The sequence below is a fragment of the Mytilus trossulus genome, chromosome 7 (assembly GCF_036588685.1).
Source record: "Mytilus trossulus isolate FHL-02 chromosome 7, PNRI_Mtr1.1.1.hap1, whole genome shotgun sequence".
Classification (NCBI taxonomy): Eukaryota; Metazoa; Mollusca; class Bivalvia; order Mytilida; family Mytilidae; genus Mytilus; species Mytilus trossulus.
In genome coordinates this window covers 16,833,866-16,852,827 of record NC_086379.1, presented here as the reverse complement: position 1 = coordinate 16,852,827, position 18,962 = coordinate 16,833,866, and the positions used below count along the sequence as shown (strand labels likewise).

Below are 18,962 nucleotides of genomic sequence, written 5' to 3'. Positions count from 1 at the left end.
TTTTGTCAAACAATTAAATCAACGCCTTTATTAATTAGTCCTTTGTTGTCAATAGTTATAAAATGCAATCAGCTAATTATTGATTATCTGTCCAAATCTTAATTAGGTCAAGGTGAATTCCGAGTATTGTCTGATCAGGTAAAGCCTGAGAACCTCGTAAAAAAGTAAATAAACAAGATGGAGGAAAATAAATCGTTCTATATATTTTTTTGTCAAATTCTTTCGCAAATGACGAATTTTTATCGCCACAATTATGTTTTTTGCGAAAATGGCGACCGCCAGCGGAAACCCTGGCCATAACTCCTTAACAGCACAAGGGATATAGTCAAAAGCAACCAAGACACAAAATTTATTGTTCAATCATTCAGAAAGCATTACTCCTAAACAAATTGAAAATTGTCAAAATTGTCCTCAAGTGAAAAAAAAAACAACACTTTTTAGCACTAAATGGTAAGGTGCATCAACCTAAATGTCCACTATAGAATAAATGTATCACAATTTACACAAACTTTTCTCCTTCGAAAAAGATGAGTAAAAACACACAGAGTTTGAAAAACATACTTTACTTCTGTCATTATTTACATTACATACACAGTAAAACTATTTACATTATATGAATACAATTGTCAAAATAAGTTATTGCCCCTTGATGAGTTCCTGCATTTTTTGCTTATCAGAATGCATTGTTTACATTTTCCACAGCTTTCTGGCAAAGAGGATCCAGTTCTCCATCACTTCCTACAAAAATTAAATTGAGAAAATATTTAATCATTTTAAATATTTAAAAATTGTTTTTTTCAAAAAAAGAAAATCAAGAATTTGTACCATTTTTAAGAGACAAACAAATCAAAAAGAGTAAATGTTTTATCTAATATATGTTATCAATAATTATTTATTACCAATGCTTATTCAAAATATTGTGTTTCATAAGCATTGATTTATTGTATTATAATTGCTCATTTCAGCCATCGTTAGCATACTTAAAATATAGTTCTTGTCTTTTTTAACTGTCCAGTAAATTTGTATTTTGAGAATTCCGTTGAGAATCTCAAAATATTTTCACTCAACGTTAACCAACAAACAAACAATCCATTAAATTATTTTCTTAATATACATATAATAAAAATAGGACATGACATATCTTTTATTCCAACAAAAAAGTCAATCTTTTTTTAAGAGAAATTGATCATGAAAGATCAAAAGGCTCCATAAATATTATATGCAAATTCCAAAATTTTATCCCGAGATATTTACCATATTCTAAATCTTGAATTTTACAATCAAAAACTTTTTCGCCATTGACCCATATTTCTACTTTGTTCCAGTCATCAATCTCCTCAAGTTCTACAGTGTGTCCTTCTTTATGTAACATTGCTGTAATAGAAAGTAAACAGTTATTATGTTGTACATGTATACTTTATTTTTTTTAAAATAAATTTAGAAATACAAATTAATAACCTTAATATTGTAGGATTTCTTTTTAAAAAAGGACTGATTCTATACTCATTTAAGTTTCATGACACAAGAATTTCTTCACTGCACAATAATATTTGTAATTTGTTACAATTAGGAAAGAAATTATGATCAAATTGTATTAGACTTGACAGCTTTGGTTCTTAAGCTATAATACATGAAAAATATTTGAAAGGTTTCATCAATACATACTATTATAACTTATAAATGTACATGTAAACAGGAGCACAAACATTTTTACAACAAAAATTGATAATAAGATATATACTGAAATGATTATCATTACTTTAAATATTTTTTTGTGAAATAGTTAATTGCAGGAATGAATTATACATACTTCAGGGGAGGTAAATCAATTTTACTCAAATGAAACAAAAAATTTAATTTAAATATTGCAGTATATTAAAACAGACTCATTGAAGTGACTGTAAATCTAACAGCTCATACCCAGTAGACCATGGGGGCTAATAAAACAATACTGTCATCACCTAAAGGAGCTACCATTTGAATTTTATGGGGGGGCTAGGATGAAATTTGAAAAAAATAGGCAGGACAGGAGTTTTGAGTAAAAAAAAAAGGCAGGATGAGCAACTTGGTAAAAAAAAAAGGCAGGATGACAATTTGTGTAAAAAAAGTCAGGATAAACTAGTAAAAATAAAAGGCAGGACCGAATAGAGTAAAAAATAAAAAGGCAGGACAGAGATTACAACTAAAAAAAAAAGCAGGACAAAATTTTTCATCCTAGCCCCCCCATAAAAATCAAATGGTATAGCTCCCTAAAATCACAATTCATATTGATTCACTGTGGTTTACTCTAGATAAACAAGAATAATTCTCAAAAATTAGAAACACTCTGCACTCTTAACTTACCTTGTAATCCTTCAAGTCTTGAAGTTCTATAATCAACATTTCCACATGCTTCATATGGACCATGGGCTACAAGAACTTGTGCATTTGGTGGCATTTTCTTTCTGTATAATGAATAAAACATTTTTGTTAATTTATACGATAAACTACATGTGTAATATTCAAATCAGAAAGGTGTAAAAAAAATTATCAGCGAGAATAAATCTCAAATCAAAAGATTCTAATTTAATAGAAGAGGGACGAAAGACACCAAAGGGACAGTCAAACTCGTAAATCTAAAACAAACTGACAACGCCATGGCTAAAAATGAAAAAGACAAACAGAAAAAACAATAGTACACATGACACAACATAGAAAACTAAAGAATAAACAACATGAACCCCACCAAAAACTAGGGGGGGTGATCTCAGGTGCTCCAGAAGGGTAAGCAGATCCTGCTCCACATGCGGCACCCGTCGTGTTGCTTATGTGATTACAAATCCGGTAAATAGTCTAATTCGGTAGGTCAAATTCATGAAAGGGAAGGGGATTGTAGTTACGACGTAAGGAACATATCCGATATCATTTGTGAAACGGTTATTCCATAACGGTCAACCAACTCGTGATGGCGTCCGTAAAATTTACGAAGGGATGATTTCAACTTCACCATTTGGAACTCTTGGTTTAATAGCTTCCTTGTGAGCAGTAACCCTCTATCAAGAAAATCATGATAGGAAATGCAAGCACGGGAATATCGTATCAATTGGGAGATAGTAGTAGTCACAATTCATAAAAGTGAACCATTATAGATCAAGGTACAGTCTTCAACACGGAGCATTGGCTCACACCGAACTGCAAGCTATAAAGGACCCAAAAAATTAACTAGTGTAAAACCATTCAAACAATAAAACCAATAGACCACTTTCGAGTTCATCCGTCACCGGAAAAAACTCGTCAACTATACGTGCCTTTATCACTGTCATTTGTGCGTTTAGGGGCGTCGTCACTTCCCTTCCAATGTTGAGCGAGTGGTTGGAAAACTATAATTCTATATTGCACGAATTATTCGGCAAATTGAATTCTCAAAATTGACAATCAACACTGCTGTCATTAGGGAATTGTCAGTAAGTACCTACAGAGCAACCATTATTTCTAGTTTATCCTGCACAAAGACAATCACTAAGACGCTTGAAGAAAGTAAATAGTGCAGGGATACAGGCGACCCCCTCTATCTGGTAAATGATGTCCTAAAGGCGTGCATAATTGACGAGTTTTTGCCAGTGACGGATGAACTCGAAAGTGGTCTATGGTCTAATCTAAATGTATATAAAAAACCGAGAAACACAAAATTAAGTTATGAACCACATCAACAAAAGACAACTACTGAATGACTGATGAAATTCTTTCATTTGTGTTACTACATTATTTGATTGAGTAACGTACATTTGTAAGCCATTCCAATAGATATTTTATAATGTGTCTTTCTATGTTGTGATGTTACACTACTGTTTCTGATAAAGGAGAAGGTTTGGTACCATTAAACCTTCAATACCGCTGCAATTGTTTGCACCATGTCCTACATTCGTATTAAAGTAAGGAATCTGATAATCAGTAGTCATATGGTAGTTGTGGTGTTTTGATATGGTTCATAAGTGTTTCTTGTTTTTTATATTGATTAGACGGTTGGTTTTCCTGTTTGAATGGTGTAATGATATATATATGTTTATATATTACACTGGTAATTTTTTTGAGCCCTTTATAGCTTGCTGTTTGGTATGAGCCAAGACTCTGTGTTGAAGAACTTACTACCTTGACCTAATATGAGGCAGGCATTACCTGTAAATGGGGACGAAGTCTGTATGAATTATTTTTTTGTTACTTAAATATTTGTTAAAAAAAAGAAATGGAAATACCGTAACATTTTCGATTTTGGTTCTGTTGTTAGGGATTTTAGTTGTGACGTTATTTAAGTTATGACGTCATATGCAAGTAAACAAAGAACGTTTTTTCATATATTGTATCAAGGAATTATTAAAAATGAAATTGGTATTGCGTTCCTTCCTTTTTATACTAGACTGATAAATATATATTTTACTCAAAGATTCATAAAAACAAAACCGGAAAAAGGAAGAACATTGCAGATATCTGCGCAGGTCCGGGATTTCAAAACGGCGACAAAAAAATTTGAACAAATTTGAGTTCATTAGTACACTGAAAAATTCGGGAAATTTTCCCGATTATTTTATTGAATTTTCTACTGTTATTGGGGACTTCGTCCCCATATGATGGATTACTTTTATATATTGTGACTTGGATGGAGAATTGTCTCATTGGCACTCAGAATTTAACGTGGAATAACTAAAGCAACATTCAATTTAAACTCTTAAAGCAAGAGGAGCAAAGCAATGAGGCCATGCAGTAGTCTAAATAATAATGACGTCTTGGAAGGCTATTTTAATCTTTTGCTTTGACGCCTTCCTGCGTCGATGTAAGGCGTCCCAGAAAAAAAATATAATAGCCTTTCAAGATGTCATAATTATTTGGACTATGAGGCCAGGAACTTTACCTCAGAATAAAATACAAGCATAATGAAACAAGTTCACAAAACACTATATAAAAATACAAAACTGAGCAATTACAGGGGATGGAAACATGTGTTAATGACGGTTGAATAAACATATTTACACTTTTGGTATTTAGCTGTATTTTGCATCCGAATGACCTTACATTACCTCCGAATAACCTTTTGACATCAAGCAACAATCACTTTTTAGTTGTGACGTCATATGTTTTGAATTATGAAGTCAAAGTTTACGGGAACCTGTGTGATGTTATGTAATGGCGGACAAATTTGAATACAAGTGTAAATACGTCTATAGATCATATTCCACTGGTACATTGTAGCACACGTTGTGTTACTCATGAATGGTGAGTATGAATTTTGATGATGAAAATATTGGAGTAAAAAATAATGTTGTGATCATTCCGTATTCATATTCCTGGTGGAAGGTAAGATGTAGCTCTTTAAAATACAGATATCTCTCGGTATATTAGGTAGATTTTATATACTTTGTTATTTAAGTAAGTAATTAACCTTTTCTAGTTGTATTATATCTTAGATTTTTGGCGTCATGTATCCAGGAAGTGTGTATTTATTTATTTGATCTTAATCTTATAAACGCTTAATTTTACTAACTCGCCCTATGGGTATTCGGCCCTTTTTGTAAAAGCTGATTATGATTAATCGTAAAATAACAATAAAGTACACTCTAGAGCAGTGATATTTTATTGTAAGCATACTATATGCATACTCACTGAAATGATTGCAAGAACAAGAATGGACCGAAGTTGAGACAAATATGGGAGAGTCGACCCGAAACCAAATCGGACCCGAACTCCATATTCAAATTATTGTACTGCAATTTTATTGACAGTGATTATTTATTTCTTTCAATTAATTCACATAAATGACTATTTGAAGAAAAGAAAAAAAAACACATTTCAGATATCTACAGTATATTCTTGGTGTTAATAAAAAAAAATCCTCAAATTTGGCCGCAGTGTTATCAGAGGTTACAGAGTTTTCTCTTTATTTTGCTGTCATTATATCTATGGTAAAATATGTACACAGGCTCAACAAATTGGGCTATGGTTACTTGATGATGCTCATGTTTGTAAGAAAAGTTTTGGACGAAGGAAATATCAATTATTTGTATTCTTCTATGAGACTTGTGTTCTTCAATGTACAAAATTTGAGTACAAAGCTCAGTTAATTAATTAAATTTGTAAAATGTAAACTTTGTAACAGTCTTTAAATATTTTGGGTGGTCAAAAGATCTGATACTTTATTACAAGGTAAAAGAACATAAGAAAAGTATTTCAACCGCAAGGCTAACTTCGTAAAGGACGCTAATTTATCGATTAAAGATTTTCATATAAGAAGAGCTATATGTAAAAGGAGAATAAGTGCTCATGATGTATATTGTTAATGATTTTAACGGTAAACCGAATAATATTTAAAACCCTTTAAAGTTTTCTATTTCCAACCTACCCGACTTATGGAAACTAGATTAGAACGTAATGGCCCAAACTGGCCACAGTTGCGGATCTAGAAATTTTCATAAAAGAGGGTTGCACTAACTGCTTCAGCGGGGCCCGCTACATTCATGCTTCAGTGATCCAAATTCCGTGACCAACCAAGTTCTCCAGCAAACAAGAGGCTCTCAAGAGCCTGAATCGCTCACCTTATTTTTTTTGGTTAAATCTCTCATCAATGATTATTTTGGCTTTTCAATTTATTTAAATGTTCTCTGAATCGTCCTATTTTCTTCAAAAGCAAAAAAAAATCATTTTCTCCTATGTTCTATTTTAGCCATAGGAGCTATGTTTCTTGACATACAATGAAATGAAATATAAAATTTATACTAGATACTCTGAAACTCATTTAGCCTAAGTTTGGCTGAAATTGATACAGCAGTTTCAAAGGAGAAGATTTTTTAAAGTAAGTCAACATGATGAACAAATTGTGAAAAATTGTAATTAAAGGACAATAACCCCTTAAGGGGTCAATTGACAATTTTGGTCATATTAACTTATTTGTAGATCTTACTTTGCTGATCATTTTTGCTGTTTACAGTTTATCATTATCTATAATAATATTCAAGATCATGACCAAAAACTGCAAAGTTTCCTTAAAATTACCAATTAAGTGGCATAAACCCAACAATGGTTTGTTTGATTCATCTGAAAATTTCAGGGCTGATAGATCTTGAACTAATGATAATTTTTACCCCATGTCAGATTTGCTCTAAATGATTTCGTTTTTGAGATATAAGCCAAAAACTGCATTTAACCCCTATGTTCTATTTTAAGTAACAGAGGCCATGTTTGTTGACGGATCAAAAATCGAAGCACACTCTTGTGCAGGATAATCTAAGGAACAATCATGCTAAGTTCATCCAAATCCATTCAGTAGTTTCAGAGGAGAAGATTTTTTAAAGTTAGCAAATATGATGATCGAACAAATTGTAAAAAATTGTCATTAAAGGACAATAACCCCTTAAGGGGTCAATTGACAATTTTGGTCTTATTAACTTATTTGTAGATCTTACTTTGCTGATCATTTTTGCTGTTTACAGTTTATCTTTATCTATAATAATATTCAAGATAATGACCAAAAACTGCAAAATTTCCTTAAAATTACCAATTAAGTGGCAGAAACCCAACAATGTTGTTTGATTCTTCTGAAAATTTAAGGCCTAATAGATCTTGACCTAATGAACAGTTTTACCCCATGTCAGATTTGCTCTAAATGCTTTCGTTTTTGAGATATAAGCCAAAAACTGCATTTGAACCCTATGTTCTATTTTAAGTAACGGCGGCCATTTTTTTTGACGGATCAAAAATCAAAGCACACACTTTGTGCAGGATAATCTAAGGAAAAATCATGCTAAGTTTAATTCAAATCCATTCAGTAATTGTTAACGACGACAGACGACGACGACAACGACGACGGACACCAAGTGATGAGAAAAGCTCACCTGGCCTTTTAGGCCAGGTGAGCTAAAAAGGGATGGGGAGATCCTTCTAAATCCGTCTCTGAACCATACAAATAAGATGCATCAGTGTATTGGCACTTGAGAAATTCGAACTAAATTTTTAACTAATTCCGTCAATAATTAAGTATCTTTTATTACATTTGTTTCATATTAAACACACTAAATAATTTTTTAGACAAAATCATGGACATACGATACTTTTGTTCGAACCGTATAAGATATGGTTTAAAATCTTTTTTGTTTAAGCCACTGCTTCTCTTCGGGATAGATGAATAGGTCACTCACCATACCATTTAGGGCTGAAAACAGTTTGACCACATTTAATTGTTCAATCCAAGAGTGGTATTGACTGATGTTGCTCTGCTGTTTGGTAATTTGATACATCATGTTCATGGATTTTATGTCTCAAAAGAACTTGTTAAGCAAATGAACATTTCTTGGTTTTATGGTAGGTACATTTACTTGTGTGCATTGCCCAAGGGCGTTTGCATCATATACACACCGGCTCTCGAGGCCCAATTAAAACATACTTTTGACACATTCCCCATTTCCATTCTCAATTTTATTTGAACAAAATAAATCTTTTTTAATGCATGCCTTTTAATTTTATGTACATTGACTTTATAATCTCTGAATGTTTATCTGATAGTCATATTAGATTAAGAGCTCTCTATAGCTGTTACTTACATATTACTAGTGCGCACATAGACTTTTTAGTTATTTACAACAAAAAACTAAATAAATGAAATTATCACCTTTTTATAGATTGCCTCAATGCTTCAAACGTGCTTTTAATTTTTGTGTTGCTTTATTAACCCTCTCCTAAATTGGCTGCTTTTAGATTAAATTAGATTTACAATAGAAATTTTATATAAGTGGGCAAAAATAAACAAGCACAAAAACTATATATATATTCCCAAAAGTCAGTGACAACATCATCACATAAAATTATCAATGAAACAAAATTGTTGCACATCATGCATGAATCTTAAAAAAGATTCGATAAAATGTCTATAGAATACATACTCAGTATTGTGCACATCCTCAATTCATTTTCACAATCTACTTTGCTTCGTCTGTCCTTTTAGACTAGGGACGAGTCTTCAGAGGGACGAGTTACTAAATTCACTTTCAAGCACTTTTGCCACCACGACTTCGACAAGATGGCTACCAAAATAAACGTTGGGGCATTGAGAAATGTTTTCTTTCGCAAACAACACGTCTTATCAAGGTCTGTTAATAATATACGGTTGGGATGAATAAAAAACATTTTTAAATCCATAAGGTATATTAAAAGTGCCACTATGTTGCAAGCTAATTATATTTTAGCCTTGTTATGGGTTCTGAAAAGTGACGTTGCGTAATCTAGACCTGTGATAACAAAGTCAACTCGTCCCACCGTCAAATCGGCCCACTTATTCAGAAACTCTCCCCACTTTTTAAAAGATCACTCTACTATTGTTTATCAATTCGGTCCACTTTCTATAGAATTGTACTTCTCTGGTTTATCAGCTGGCCTCACTATGACATGTATAATTTCTGTATTCTTACGAAAAAGTGTAAAAATTCCACCAAATAATTAAGTTATGATGAATGTGAAAAAGTATGAAGTCCTTACAATCTATTCTTTTTACTATTAAAGGATTTTGGGATATCAAAAATACAGATAAAAGCACAACATGTTCAAAGTCAAAGGTCATCAAACTGGTTTTTATTTATTTTACATTATTTGACATTTAAAAAATGATGCGTATATCACGAATGACTGTTACTTTTTTTCTATATCTGAAGAAATAATTATATAACATCAAACATGTGGTGCACACTGACATAACTGAATAACCTGCGTGGCATGTTATATCTGTTTAATTACTGTGTATCATTTCCTTTTTTGTAAAACTAGTTTTAAACTTATTGCTCTGTATATGTTAACTGGTAAACTTTGATCAACTGCCACATACATTGACACATCCTACATGTAAGTTATTTTAAAAAGAATTCTTTATACATGTACATCATTGTAAATGTTGTATATTGTAACTTAGATACTGTATTTTATCTGCTTACATTTTTTTAATTACTTTCTTAGGGTTTCAAGCGTACACACATGTACAAGATGTAACCAAATAAACAGAGCCATCCCAAATACACATAACAGAGTGCTGTTACAGCCACCATGTATAAACAGAAAATCATTAGGTAAGATTGATAAAGTGTATTGGATGATAAAAAAACACAAATACACAATTCAAGTGTTTTGTTTGCCTAAAAACTAGTTACATGTACAAATGTATATGCATGTATCTATCATTTGTCTATGAGGGGTATCTATGGGCAAATTGTCTTAACTATTTCATCAACAGAGATCACTAGCATGTCCTGACGGTGACTATTCTGAAGGATGTTTGAAATATTGTACATGCTTCATTAGTTTACTGGTCATACTAATAGATAGATAAATCTGGGCATACAGTCTGAGTGGAAATGTGTATACCGTGTGTCCCATCAAGGAATACATATAGGTCTTAGTAGACACAGCTATTTAACTGTGACAGACATATAATCTCCTTAGATCAGTCTTAGTAGACACAGCTATTTTACTGTGACAGACATATAATCTCCTTAGATCAGCAAATTTACAAAGGTTTGATAATATTAACATCCTAGAAATTTTTTTCCTAAATTGCTGGGAATTTACTAAAAATAGTGGACATTATTTAATTTATTAAATATAAATATAGAATTTTATAACACATACATGTAGCGGAGAGGTTGACAGAGCAGGTCGTTATCCAGAGAAAACCTTGTTTTCGAGCGTAGCAATCCATCACCCTCTCTATTGAGTATTCTAATACAAATATTCTAGATATATACATTTTTGTAGTTGTTTATAACTTCTATGTCTTTTGGTCTCTGATAGAGTATTGTCTCGTTGGCAATTGCATCAAATCTTCTCAAAGACACAATTAATTGCAGTAACTGAAAATTAGTTCATAGCAAGTCACAACTAAAAAAATCTCCAATAAACATATTACCGGTAGTTAAACTTAAAAAAAAAGATTTCATAATGAGAGATAATTTATCAGAAAATTTAATTTTCAAATTTCCATTATTGTTATTGCAGTGAGACATATGTTTATTCAAACACAAGAGACTCCCAATCCAAACAGTTTAAAGTTCATACCAGGAGTACAAGTGTTGGAGGCAGGAACCAAAGATTTTCCCAATGCATCATCCACTTACTGTTCCACCTTAGCCAAGTAAGATGATTATTTTAAAATGTTTTCAAGTTTGAAATAAGATTTTTGTATGTTTTAGAACGATACAATAAAATTGAAAATGGAAATGGGGAATGTGTCAAAGAAACAACAACCTGACCATAGAAAAAACAACAGCAGAAGTTTACCAACAGGTCTTCAATGTAGCGAGAAATTCCCACATCTTGAGGCGCCATCAGATGGCCCCTAAACAAATATATACATATGTACAACCCTATTCCAAATCTTAAACATCATTTGTACATGTTTGACTATCAGGGAAAAATAGGCATTGATGTTTATCTCTATGCCAAAAAAAAAAAGCCTAATTATTTGTAAGAAATGAGTGATATACAATGTGCTTATCACAACCTCAACATGGGCGGATCCAGGGGGTCCGGGGTCCGGCCCCCCCTTTTGTGGGAAAAATTTGGTTGATTATATAGGGAATTATGACCCCCCCTTTAGGTCAGTCAGCGAGCCCCCCCTTAGCAAAAGTTCTGGATCCGCCACTTCTCAATAGTATAAAATCTCATCCCTATCATCATGATCATGGAATTGTAATTTTTAACAATTCAATATCTTTCTGTTAAAAATTATTTATCTTGTGTCTTATATATGTCTGTGCAAAATGTATTTGATCTTAAATTAACATTTGAACACATTAGTGTAAAAATAAGAAAGAGGATGTTTTACTAAAATTTAAATGATTTTCATGCATTCTCATACATTGTTTCACAATTCTCTTAAATTTCAGACAGCTGTTTCGAATTGATGGTGTAAAAGGTGTGTTTTTTGGAACAGATTTTATAACTGTAACTAAAGTAAGTCTTCTGTTGGTATTTCAAGTTATTTATAGAATGGAAATCAATTAATGGATTTAGATAATCAATTCATGACACAAATTATATAAATAGAATACAAAGTACAGTTTGTATAATTGATATAAAAAGATGTGGTATGAGTGCCAATGAGACAACTCTTCATCCAAGTCACAATTTATAAAAGTAAACCACTATAGGTTTCAAAGTAATATTTTTAACCCATAAGTATCATTCAGTAATGAAAAGATAAGTTCTGTTAAGTTTTCAAAAGTAGATGTAAACTGTAACCCATACTGATCTTGAGGGTAACCGTTCAATTAAGGCTAAAAAAAACACCCAGTAGGAGTAAAAAAGTAAGGATATTGAAACCAAGATCAACTTACAGTAAACTCATTTCAGTAAAAAGTATTTCATGGCAAACTTCAAAAGAGGATATACAATGATGAGATAAATCCTCTGTTAGATTTAGTGTTATAGATTTTTCATATACAGAACTAATAAATATTCTTTTTGATTCTTTACACATGTACACATATTGTAATATAAGATTTCTGATAGCTTCAATATTGCTCGCTTCAATTTCTATTACAGTTTAACCTATCTAACCCTACACCTGAGTATTCCAACATCTTACTTTAAGCAGCACATTTTCATGGTCCCAAAATGTGCTAATCCTTTCAGAAAGAACCTGAGTATTTTGACACCCTGCTTAAGGTGGTACCCAACAATTTCACTAAAATTAATTTGGCTCGTTTAATTTTCATGAAATTTTGTCAAAGTATTTACTTTGACCCTTTAACAAAACTATAAAAATTTCAAAAATTTTGAACCAACCGTTTTGTCAGAAAAATTACACTGGTTATATAGCAGTTTGACAAACACCAATTTTGTTCATTGAGAAGCTTTATATTCCTTTTACAACACAGCATCATTAAAACATTTAGCTAACTATACAGAGTTATCTCCCTGTAGTGTTAGGTACCACCTTAATCCAACATTTTTTTTTGGTCCCCCATTGTGTCAGATAACACAGGTTGCACTGTACTATTATTTGGTATTTTATTGATTTACAGACAGATGAAGATATTGATTGGCAGGTGGTAAAGCCAGATGTCTATGGAACCATTATGGACTTCTTTGCCAGTGGCTTACCTGTGTTGACTGATGAACAACCCTCTATTGATACTGGTTAGTTACTACCAAGGCTTCCAAAATGGTCATATATTCCGGTCATTTGTATAATGTCCGGTAAAAGACCGGCTGGGCAAAGCATGAAACGGTCATATACTTTTTAGTTTCAAAGGCTTTTTCGGTCATTTTAACATATAAATTCACGATCTTTTTGACCCAACATTTTGCCTTTAACAGCCATACATTTCCGGTCATAAAAGTGACATAATGATTAATTACTATCAAAACAACCCCTACTTTAGTACTTTCTAATTTTAATCAAGGCTAATTAGTTGTTGGACAGCTGAAAACTACCTGTTCAGGTGACAGGTAAACTATTTTCAGTACCGGACATTGTATAAATTAATCGATCCATTCCCAATTATTTTCGTACATTTCAGCAGCTTGTATCTAATTGATTTAAAATATATAATAAATACATTTATAAACATGATTTGATAAATCATTTAAAAAGGTTTTAAATGAAAAATCGTCAGAACTACGTTGTATGAACAAGAACACGTGTGCGCATGTGCACAGGTGGGAAATTCAATAATGCATCCTACATTTCTTCAAAAATGCTAAAACTATCATTAATGCCTGTATCTAATGTTCATTTCAAGTGTTTTGTTGAAGAAATAACATGGAAAGAGCTTCTTCGCTCAGTAGTTCTATGTTAACGTACACAGATTTTACGTATCCGTTTATGGTCCATGTTTTATCATTGTCAAGTCAACATCCGGTTTTGAAAAATTTGACTTTAAAAACGAAAATAAAGTTCTAGACAACTTCATTTTGCACAAATAAAGAGTCTAATGCAGATATGAGCACGTTGATGTGCACACTTTGAATGATGCAATGTCAATTTTAACATTTTATGTCAGAACATCAAATTCATATCAAAGTAAAGTTTAATATCGATTTTAATTTAATGTCAATGGGATGGCCATCTGATTACCATAATTGCCTTTTGTGACTTTGTCTTAGGGATTAAAATTCGGATCAGATATGAAATGTCCGGCTGGCTCAGAAAAATTTTGGAAGCCCTGGTTACTACAACATATGATGTTTAAAAATGTAATGCTGAGGCTATACATTTTTATAAATGTAAAGTAAAAGCTACTGCATTTTGTGGAATTCACCTTAGCTATAGAAATTTACCTTTAAAAACCAATTCAAAATTTGGTATTTTATCATCTAACTACCCATGAAAATGACTATAATAAAAGAAAACACATGTTTAAAACAGGTAGCTTGACTTGGTGTATGCTAAAATGTGTTGGGTTTATCCCAGTTTTATGCCAACACCAACCAACCCCTTTTGTCACCTAGCGACCATTTGTAGTCAAAGTAAAACACTCAATAAAGACTGGTACAGTGCAGCTAATGGAACAGGATGATAATAATTGTGAACAAGTGAAAAAAATAAAAAACCAACATATTTTGGAAAGCATGGTCAAAAATGCTATTTACTACAGGTTTCTACTCAAATATATAGAGAATAATAGGTAGTTTCGTTTTTGATAGTGACTATATCATGTGTAATATCTAGACGAGCCCTTTGGGGCAAGTTAAGATATTCAACACGATATAGTCAGCATCAAAAACGAAACTTTCTATTATTCTGTTTATTGGTAATTATGAAGTCATGCAATGTTATGACGTCACGCAATGTATTGCCTAATATTTTCAGTGATACCGCCAGTACCTTGATACTGGAAAATATTAGGCAGTAAGATCAAAGGGAAAATATACGAATTACCGATAAAACAGTATCTGGTTGAATACTGTCAATCAAGAACATCAACATAAAGAATCAAACACAAAGAGCAATGATCTAATTAATAAATCCTCTTTATAAAGATTGTTTGAAAAACATAATATTTGAAGCAAATACTGATTTATCAATAAATCCTGTTTATAAAGATTGTTTGAAAAACATATTTGAAGCAAATACTGATTTATCAATGTATGAATCTAAAACTTCAATGAAATTTTTTTTTTTTTTTTGTCAAGCTGTAGACCCAGAGGATGATGAGGTGGTCCTAATGATTAAGGAGTTACTTGACACAAGAATAAGACCTACTGTACAGGAAGATGGTGGAGATATTGTTTATATGGTAAACTATAAATACATTATAACTTCACTAGTTTTACTCTCTATCTCTTGTTTACACAATTGGTTTAAGCTTTGTACCCTATGGAGTAAACTTTACGTTGCCTTTTCTATTCTTCCACAGTTGAGGTGTGTACAGAGTGGCTGAATTCCAAGCTTAGCCACTCTACCAAGTCTAAGTAAGACATGAAAATGCTTTTTCATCAGACTTTTAAGTTCAAGCCATGTATATAAGTGATAAGAACTTGTCTTGACATAGGTTAAAAAAAACACAATGCAGGGACCAAGATTGGAAAAACATATCCATATGCTAAAATTGAGAATGGAAATGGGGAATGTGTCAAAGAGACAACAACTAGACCCAAGGGCAGACACCAGCTGAAGGTTATTAAAGGGGTCTTCAACACAGAGAGAACATTCCAGCCATGGAGGCAGGCTTCCAATTGCCCCTAAACAAAATGTGTATAAGTTCAGTGAAAACAGACTTCACATTAAACTTCAAAACATATGAATATACAAGACTTATAAAGTCCAAGGGCTCCTAACTTGGGACAGGCACAGACAATATTTAGCAGACTTCTGTCTTGTAACTATATAAAGAAAGTTTTTTGATAGATTAATTATACTGTAAGTTCAGAAAATTTTGGATGTTTTATTAATATGAATTATCTATTGATGTATTTTATCTTGCTTTGAATACAATCAACATATTTTTTTTAATTACAGGGTTTTGAAGAAGGTATTGTAAAACTAAAGATGCAGGGTTCCTGTACAAGTTGTCCAAGTTCAGTTGTTACATTGAAACATGGGGTACAAAATATGTTACAGTTTTATATACCAGAAGTTATGGGAGTTGAACAGATTGAGGATGAAGCTGACAATATGAGTGAACAAGAATTTGAAAAATTTGAGAAAAGTATTGGAGAATCAAAAGATACCTAATAAGGAATGTTTGTTAATTATGACATCAGCTGTTACCTTGCTGTTATCCATTGTTTTACTCAAAGTGGATATACATGTATACTATTTGATGCAATGTTGTGCCAAGTGAGTTTAGGATCATTAAATAAGATGCTTTATGAATAGAAATTTTGTTTGGCATTTATTTGCATTTTCATTGTTTTTGATTTGATATTTAAGCAACCATTTTTCAAACCTCTTCTTGATATTACTTAAAAATTGAATGCTTCTTTTTGTTGTTTTATTTATGGGATGTAAAAATGTGGAATTGCTTCATACATGTACCTAAAATATACATATTTTCAACCCATAACACTACACTAATAAAATTACAAAAAGGGCCATTCCATTTTCCAATTACATTTTAATGCTACAACCATGGGGTAACTTATCAGGCCTTTTTGTTTGTTTTCCTATGCATTGTTTTCCTAAAAAGCACATGCTGTCATAAATTTTTTGATTTAATTTGGAATAAAATATTATTTTGAAATGCCAATGAATAAGGTTACTATTATTGTCTTTCAATCAAAATAATGGATTCTGATAAAACACTGAATAACAAATAATGCATCAATAAGTAGGATCTGAACTGAATAACCTTTTAAGACTGAGCTATGCACACACATTTTGATAAAGAATACATTGCTGAATCTTTGTTTTCTCTTAACAAAATACTGACATTTGTTACTAGTATTCAACTATTTGAGATAGATCACATAACCCCAACTTGACTTGTAACCTTTTATAAGACCAGAAGGGGTAAAATTAAGTACTTTGTTCCAATATATAAATTACAGACAAACAACTTTGACTGTAGGGTATTTGCAATCATGTCCCATGTGGGAGAGAATATGATTACCCTTTTGGAAGAGCCTACCAAGCTCACTTTGATATAAGTAAAACAAATTATTATGAATATCATTGCTGAAAATAATGTATAATGACCTTTTATAAAATGATCCTTACACAGAGTACAGATACTATTATTCAGTTAAAAATCATTCTCTGTTTTGAGTTATGCAATGTGAAATTGTGTCAAAGTGATTATTCCAAACATAACCTATATACATGTATACAGACATATACCACCTTGACTCCTTAGAGAAATGCTCAGATGTCAGGTGTTCCGTACAGGTCATTTGAAGTCTGTTGTTGATATTTATTGTTATATATGTTTTAAAACATGTGATGTGAATTGATATTCATTAAAATTTAAATTACATACCAGTATTTGTGTTGTTTCTTAAAGGTAGAAGAAATGCGCAACACTAATTCTTGCATACATACATGTAGCAGGTTATATTCTATAATTAATGTTTTCCAATGTGTTAATAGACCACAAAGATTAAAATGTTTATGAACACATCTTCATTAGCCAGGAACAATGGTTTGACTGATTTTGTTTGATTTTGTGTTATAACGCCACTTTTAAGCACCACATTTAGGCTATTTCTTGGCGGCAAGTTTTTATTAGTGGAGGAGTGCTGGGAAAAAAACACTGACCTTTGATAGGAAAACTGACAATCCTAGTCAATTAAGATTGGAGTCTAGTGCAACCGCACAAAAAGGCTTGGAACTCACAACCTCAGTGTTGACTAGCTAGTGATTACAATTGCAACTACTTTAAAACCCTTTCCCGTTCTGCCAAATTGGACTTAAACTTGTGGAAAGACACGATCAAAGTTAAATCGCAAATAGCATTCACACTGAAGCTCACACAAAGGTCGTTTTGGGTCCATTTGAGAGATAAATGATTATATTTTTCCAAAAAATTAATATATCAGAAATTTTGTCTTTTGAAGTCACGTGTTATCTGTCCAAAAGTCATGTGACTTGCGGAAAAAAGTGAAAAAATACAAAAATCTTGCGAAAAAGGTCGTGTAGAGATTTTTTTACTGGCTAATAGGATCAAGTTTTGGTGTCAAAGCAAAGGCCTGAGTCTGATAGAAACTGAAAAGTTGCCATTATGGTATAGTTGGAGGAAATACGTGTAATAAGCCCTCCCAAAGGTCGCCCGCAATATGCGAAACAACGGATTTTAGCCGTTTATTCATCCAAAATCTTATCCTTGACGCAAATTTCAGGTTAACTTATGTTTAGTCAACCAGCACATAGAATTTTGACTTGAAAAGTAAAGATTCAAAGAATTACCAATAATAACTTTGGTGTTTTGGGCCTATGAAGTTTTTGTTTAAAAGGGGGACACACATTCTTTAAAAACATACAAACATTGTTTTTAATTTGAGTTTTGTATGTATTCATGACTTTCTTTTTGAAATTGAAAGTAAAGTTAAGTTAAATTTAATATAGGAAATTATTTTTTTAAGTTAAGTTACATTTAAGTTAAGCTAAGTTACATTTAAGTTAAGTTAAGTTACATTTCATATAGGAAAATATTTTTTTAAGTTAAATTAAGTTACATTTAATATAGGAAATTATTTTTTCACCTCTGGCTTTGAGGTTCGAACATGCAATCTTCCTGCTGTGGGCTAGTACAGGTTCCCACTGAACCACTGGAGTTCCAGCTTAAATTATCGAAATTTTAGTAGTTAATTCTTCCATTAACGAAGTGAGAGTAAACAAATAATCAGCTTGTTTTCGTTTAAAAAATAAGGCTCGATATAACATATAATTGATGTAAATCCCATCATTTTGAGCATATATAGGATGATATCATACTTTAGTCTGCCATTTTTTTTTCTAAACTTTTACCGGTTCCTTTGTTTCAACAAAAGTGTTTTCGGCATTTCCATAACCA

The 18,962-nt window shown here is 32.0% G+C and overlaps 2 protein-coding genes across 4 annotated transcripts; one reads left to right on the top strand and one right to left on the bottom strand.

The window, feature by feature from the left end:
• Window positions 1-547: 547 nt before the first annotated feature.
• LOC134726863 (UPF0728 protein-like) lies at window positions 548-5,520 on the bottom strand. 3 transcript variants are annotated; one of them, XM_063591263.1, is made up of 5 exons: window positions 5,198-5,378; window positions 4,959-4,993; window positions 2,344-2,444; window positions 1,255-1,374; window positions 548-738 (listed from the first exon to the last, which is right to left on the bottom strand). In XM_063591263.1, the coding sequence occupies exons 1-5, from the start codon at window positions 5,240-5,242 to the stop codon at window positions 674-676; spliced, it is 366 nt and encodes a 121-aa protein (XP_063447333.1). In that variant the 5' UTR covers window positions 5,243-5,378; the 3' UTR covers window positions 548-673. The 3 variants fall into 3 exon arrangements, with proteins under 3 accessions (XP_063447333.1, XP_063447334.1, XP_063447335.1); XM_063591264.1 differs by lacking the exons at window positions 4,959-4,993; window positions 5,198-5,378 and adding an exon at window positions 5,414-5,520; XM_063591265.1 differs by lacking the exon at window positions 5,198-5,378 and having other exon boundaries at window positions 4,972-4,993.
• A 3,473-nt stretch (window positions 5,521-8,993) lies between these two features.
• LOC134724719 (NFU1 iron-sulfur cluster scaffold homolog, mitochondrial-like) lies at window positions 8,994-17,398 on the top strand. Its single transcript, XM_063587907.1, has 7 exons — window positions 8,994-9,108; window positions 9,967-10,076; window positions 11,002-11,137; window positions 11,892-11,958; window positions 13,032-13,146; window positions 15,145-15,248; window positions 15,971-17,398. The coding sequence occupies exons 1-7, from the start codon at window positions 9,041-9,043 to the stop codon at window positions 16,184-16,186; spliced, it is 816 nt and encodes a 271-aa protein (XP_063443977.1). The 5' UTR covers window positions 8,994-9,040; the 3' UTR covers window positions 16,187-17,398.
• The last annotated feature ends 1,564 nt before the right edge of the window (window positions 17,399-18,962 follow it).

Bases quoted from the DNA above. Each gene is read 5' to 3' on its own strand.
- LOC134726863 (XM_063591263.1), bottom strand. From the start codon at position 5,242: ATGAGTAACACAACGTGTGCTACAATGTACCAGTGGAATATGATC. The intron at 1,375-2,343 runs GTAAGTTAAGAG...TTTCTATTACAG, and splicing joins AAGACTTGAAGGATTACAAG to CAATGTTACATAAAGAAGGA. The intron at 739-1,254 runs GTAAATATCTCG...TAATTTTTGTAG, and splicing joins AATTCAAGATTTAGAATATG to GAAGTGATGGAGAACTGGAT.
- LOC134724719 (XM_063587907.1), top strand. From the start codon at position 9,041: ATGGCTACCAAAATAAACGTTGGGGCATTGAGAAATGTTTTCTTTCGC. The intron at 10,077-11,001 runs GTAAGATTGATA...TTGTTATTGCAG, and splicing joins TATAAACAGAAAATCATTAG to TGAGACATATGTTTATTCAA. The intron at 13,147-15,144 runs GTTAGTTACTAC...TTTTTTGTCAAG, and splicing joins ACAACCCTCTATTGATACTG to CTGTAGACCCAGAGGATGAT.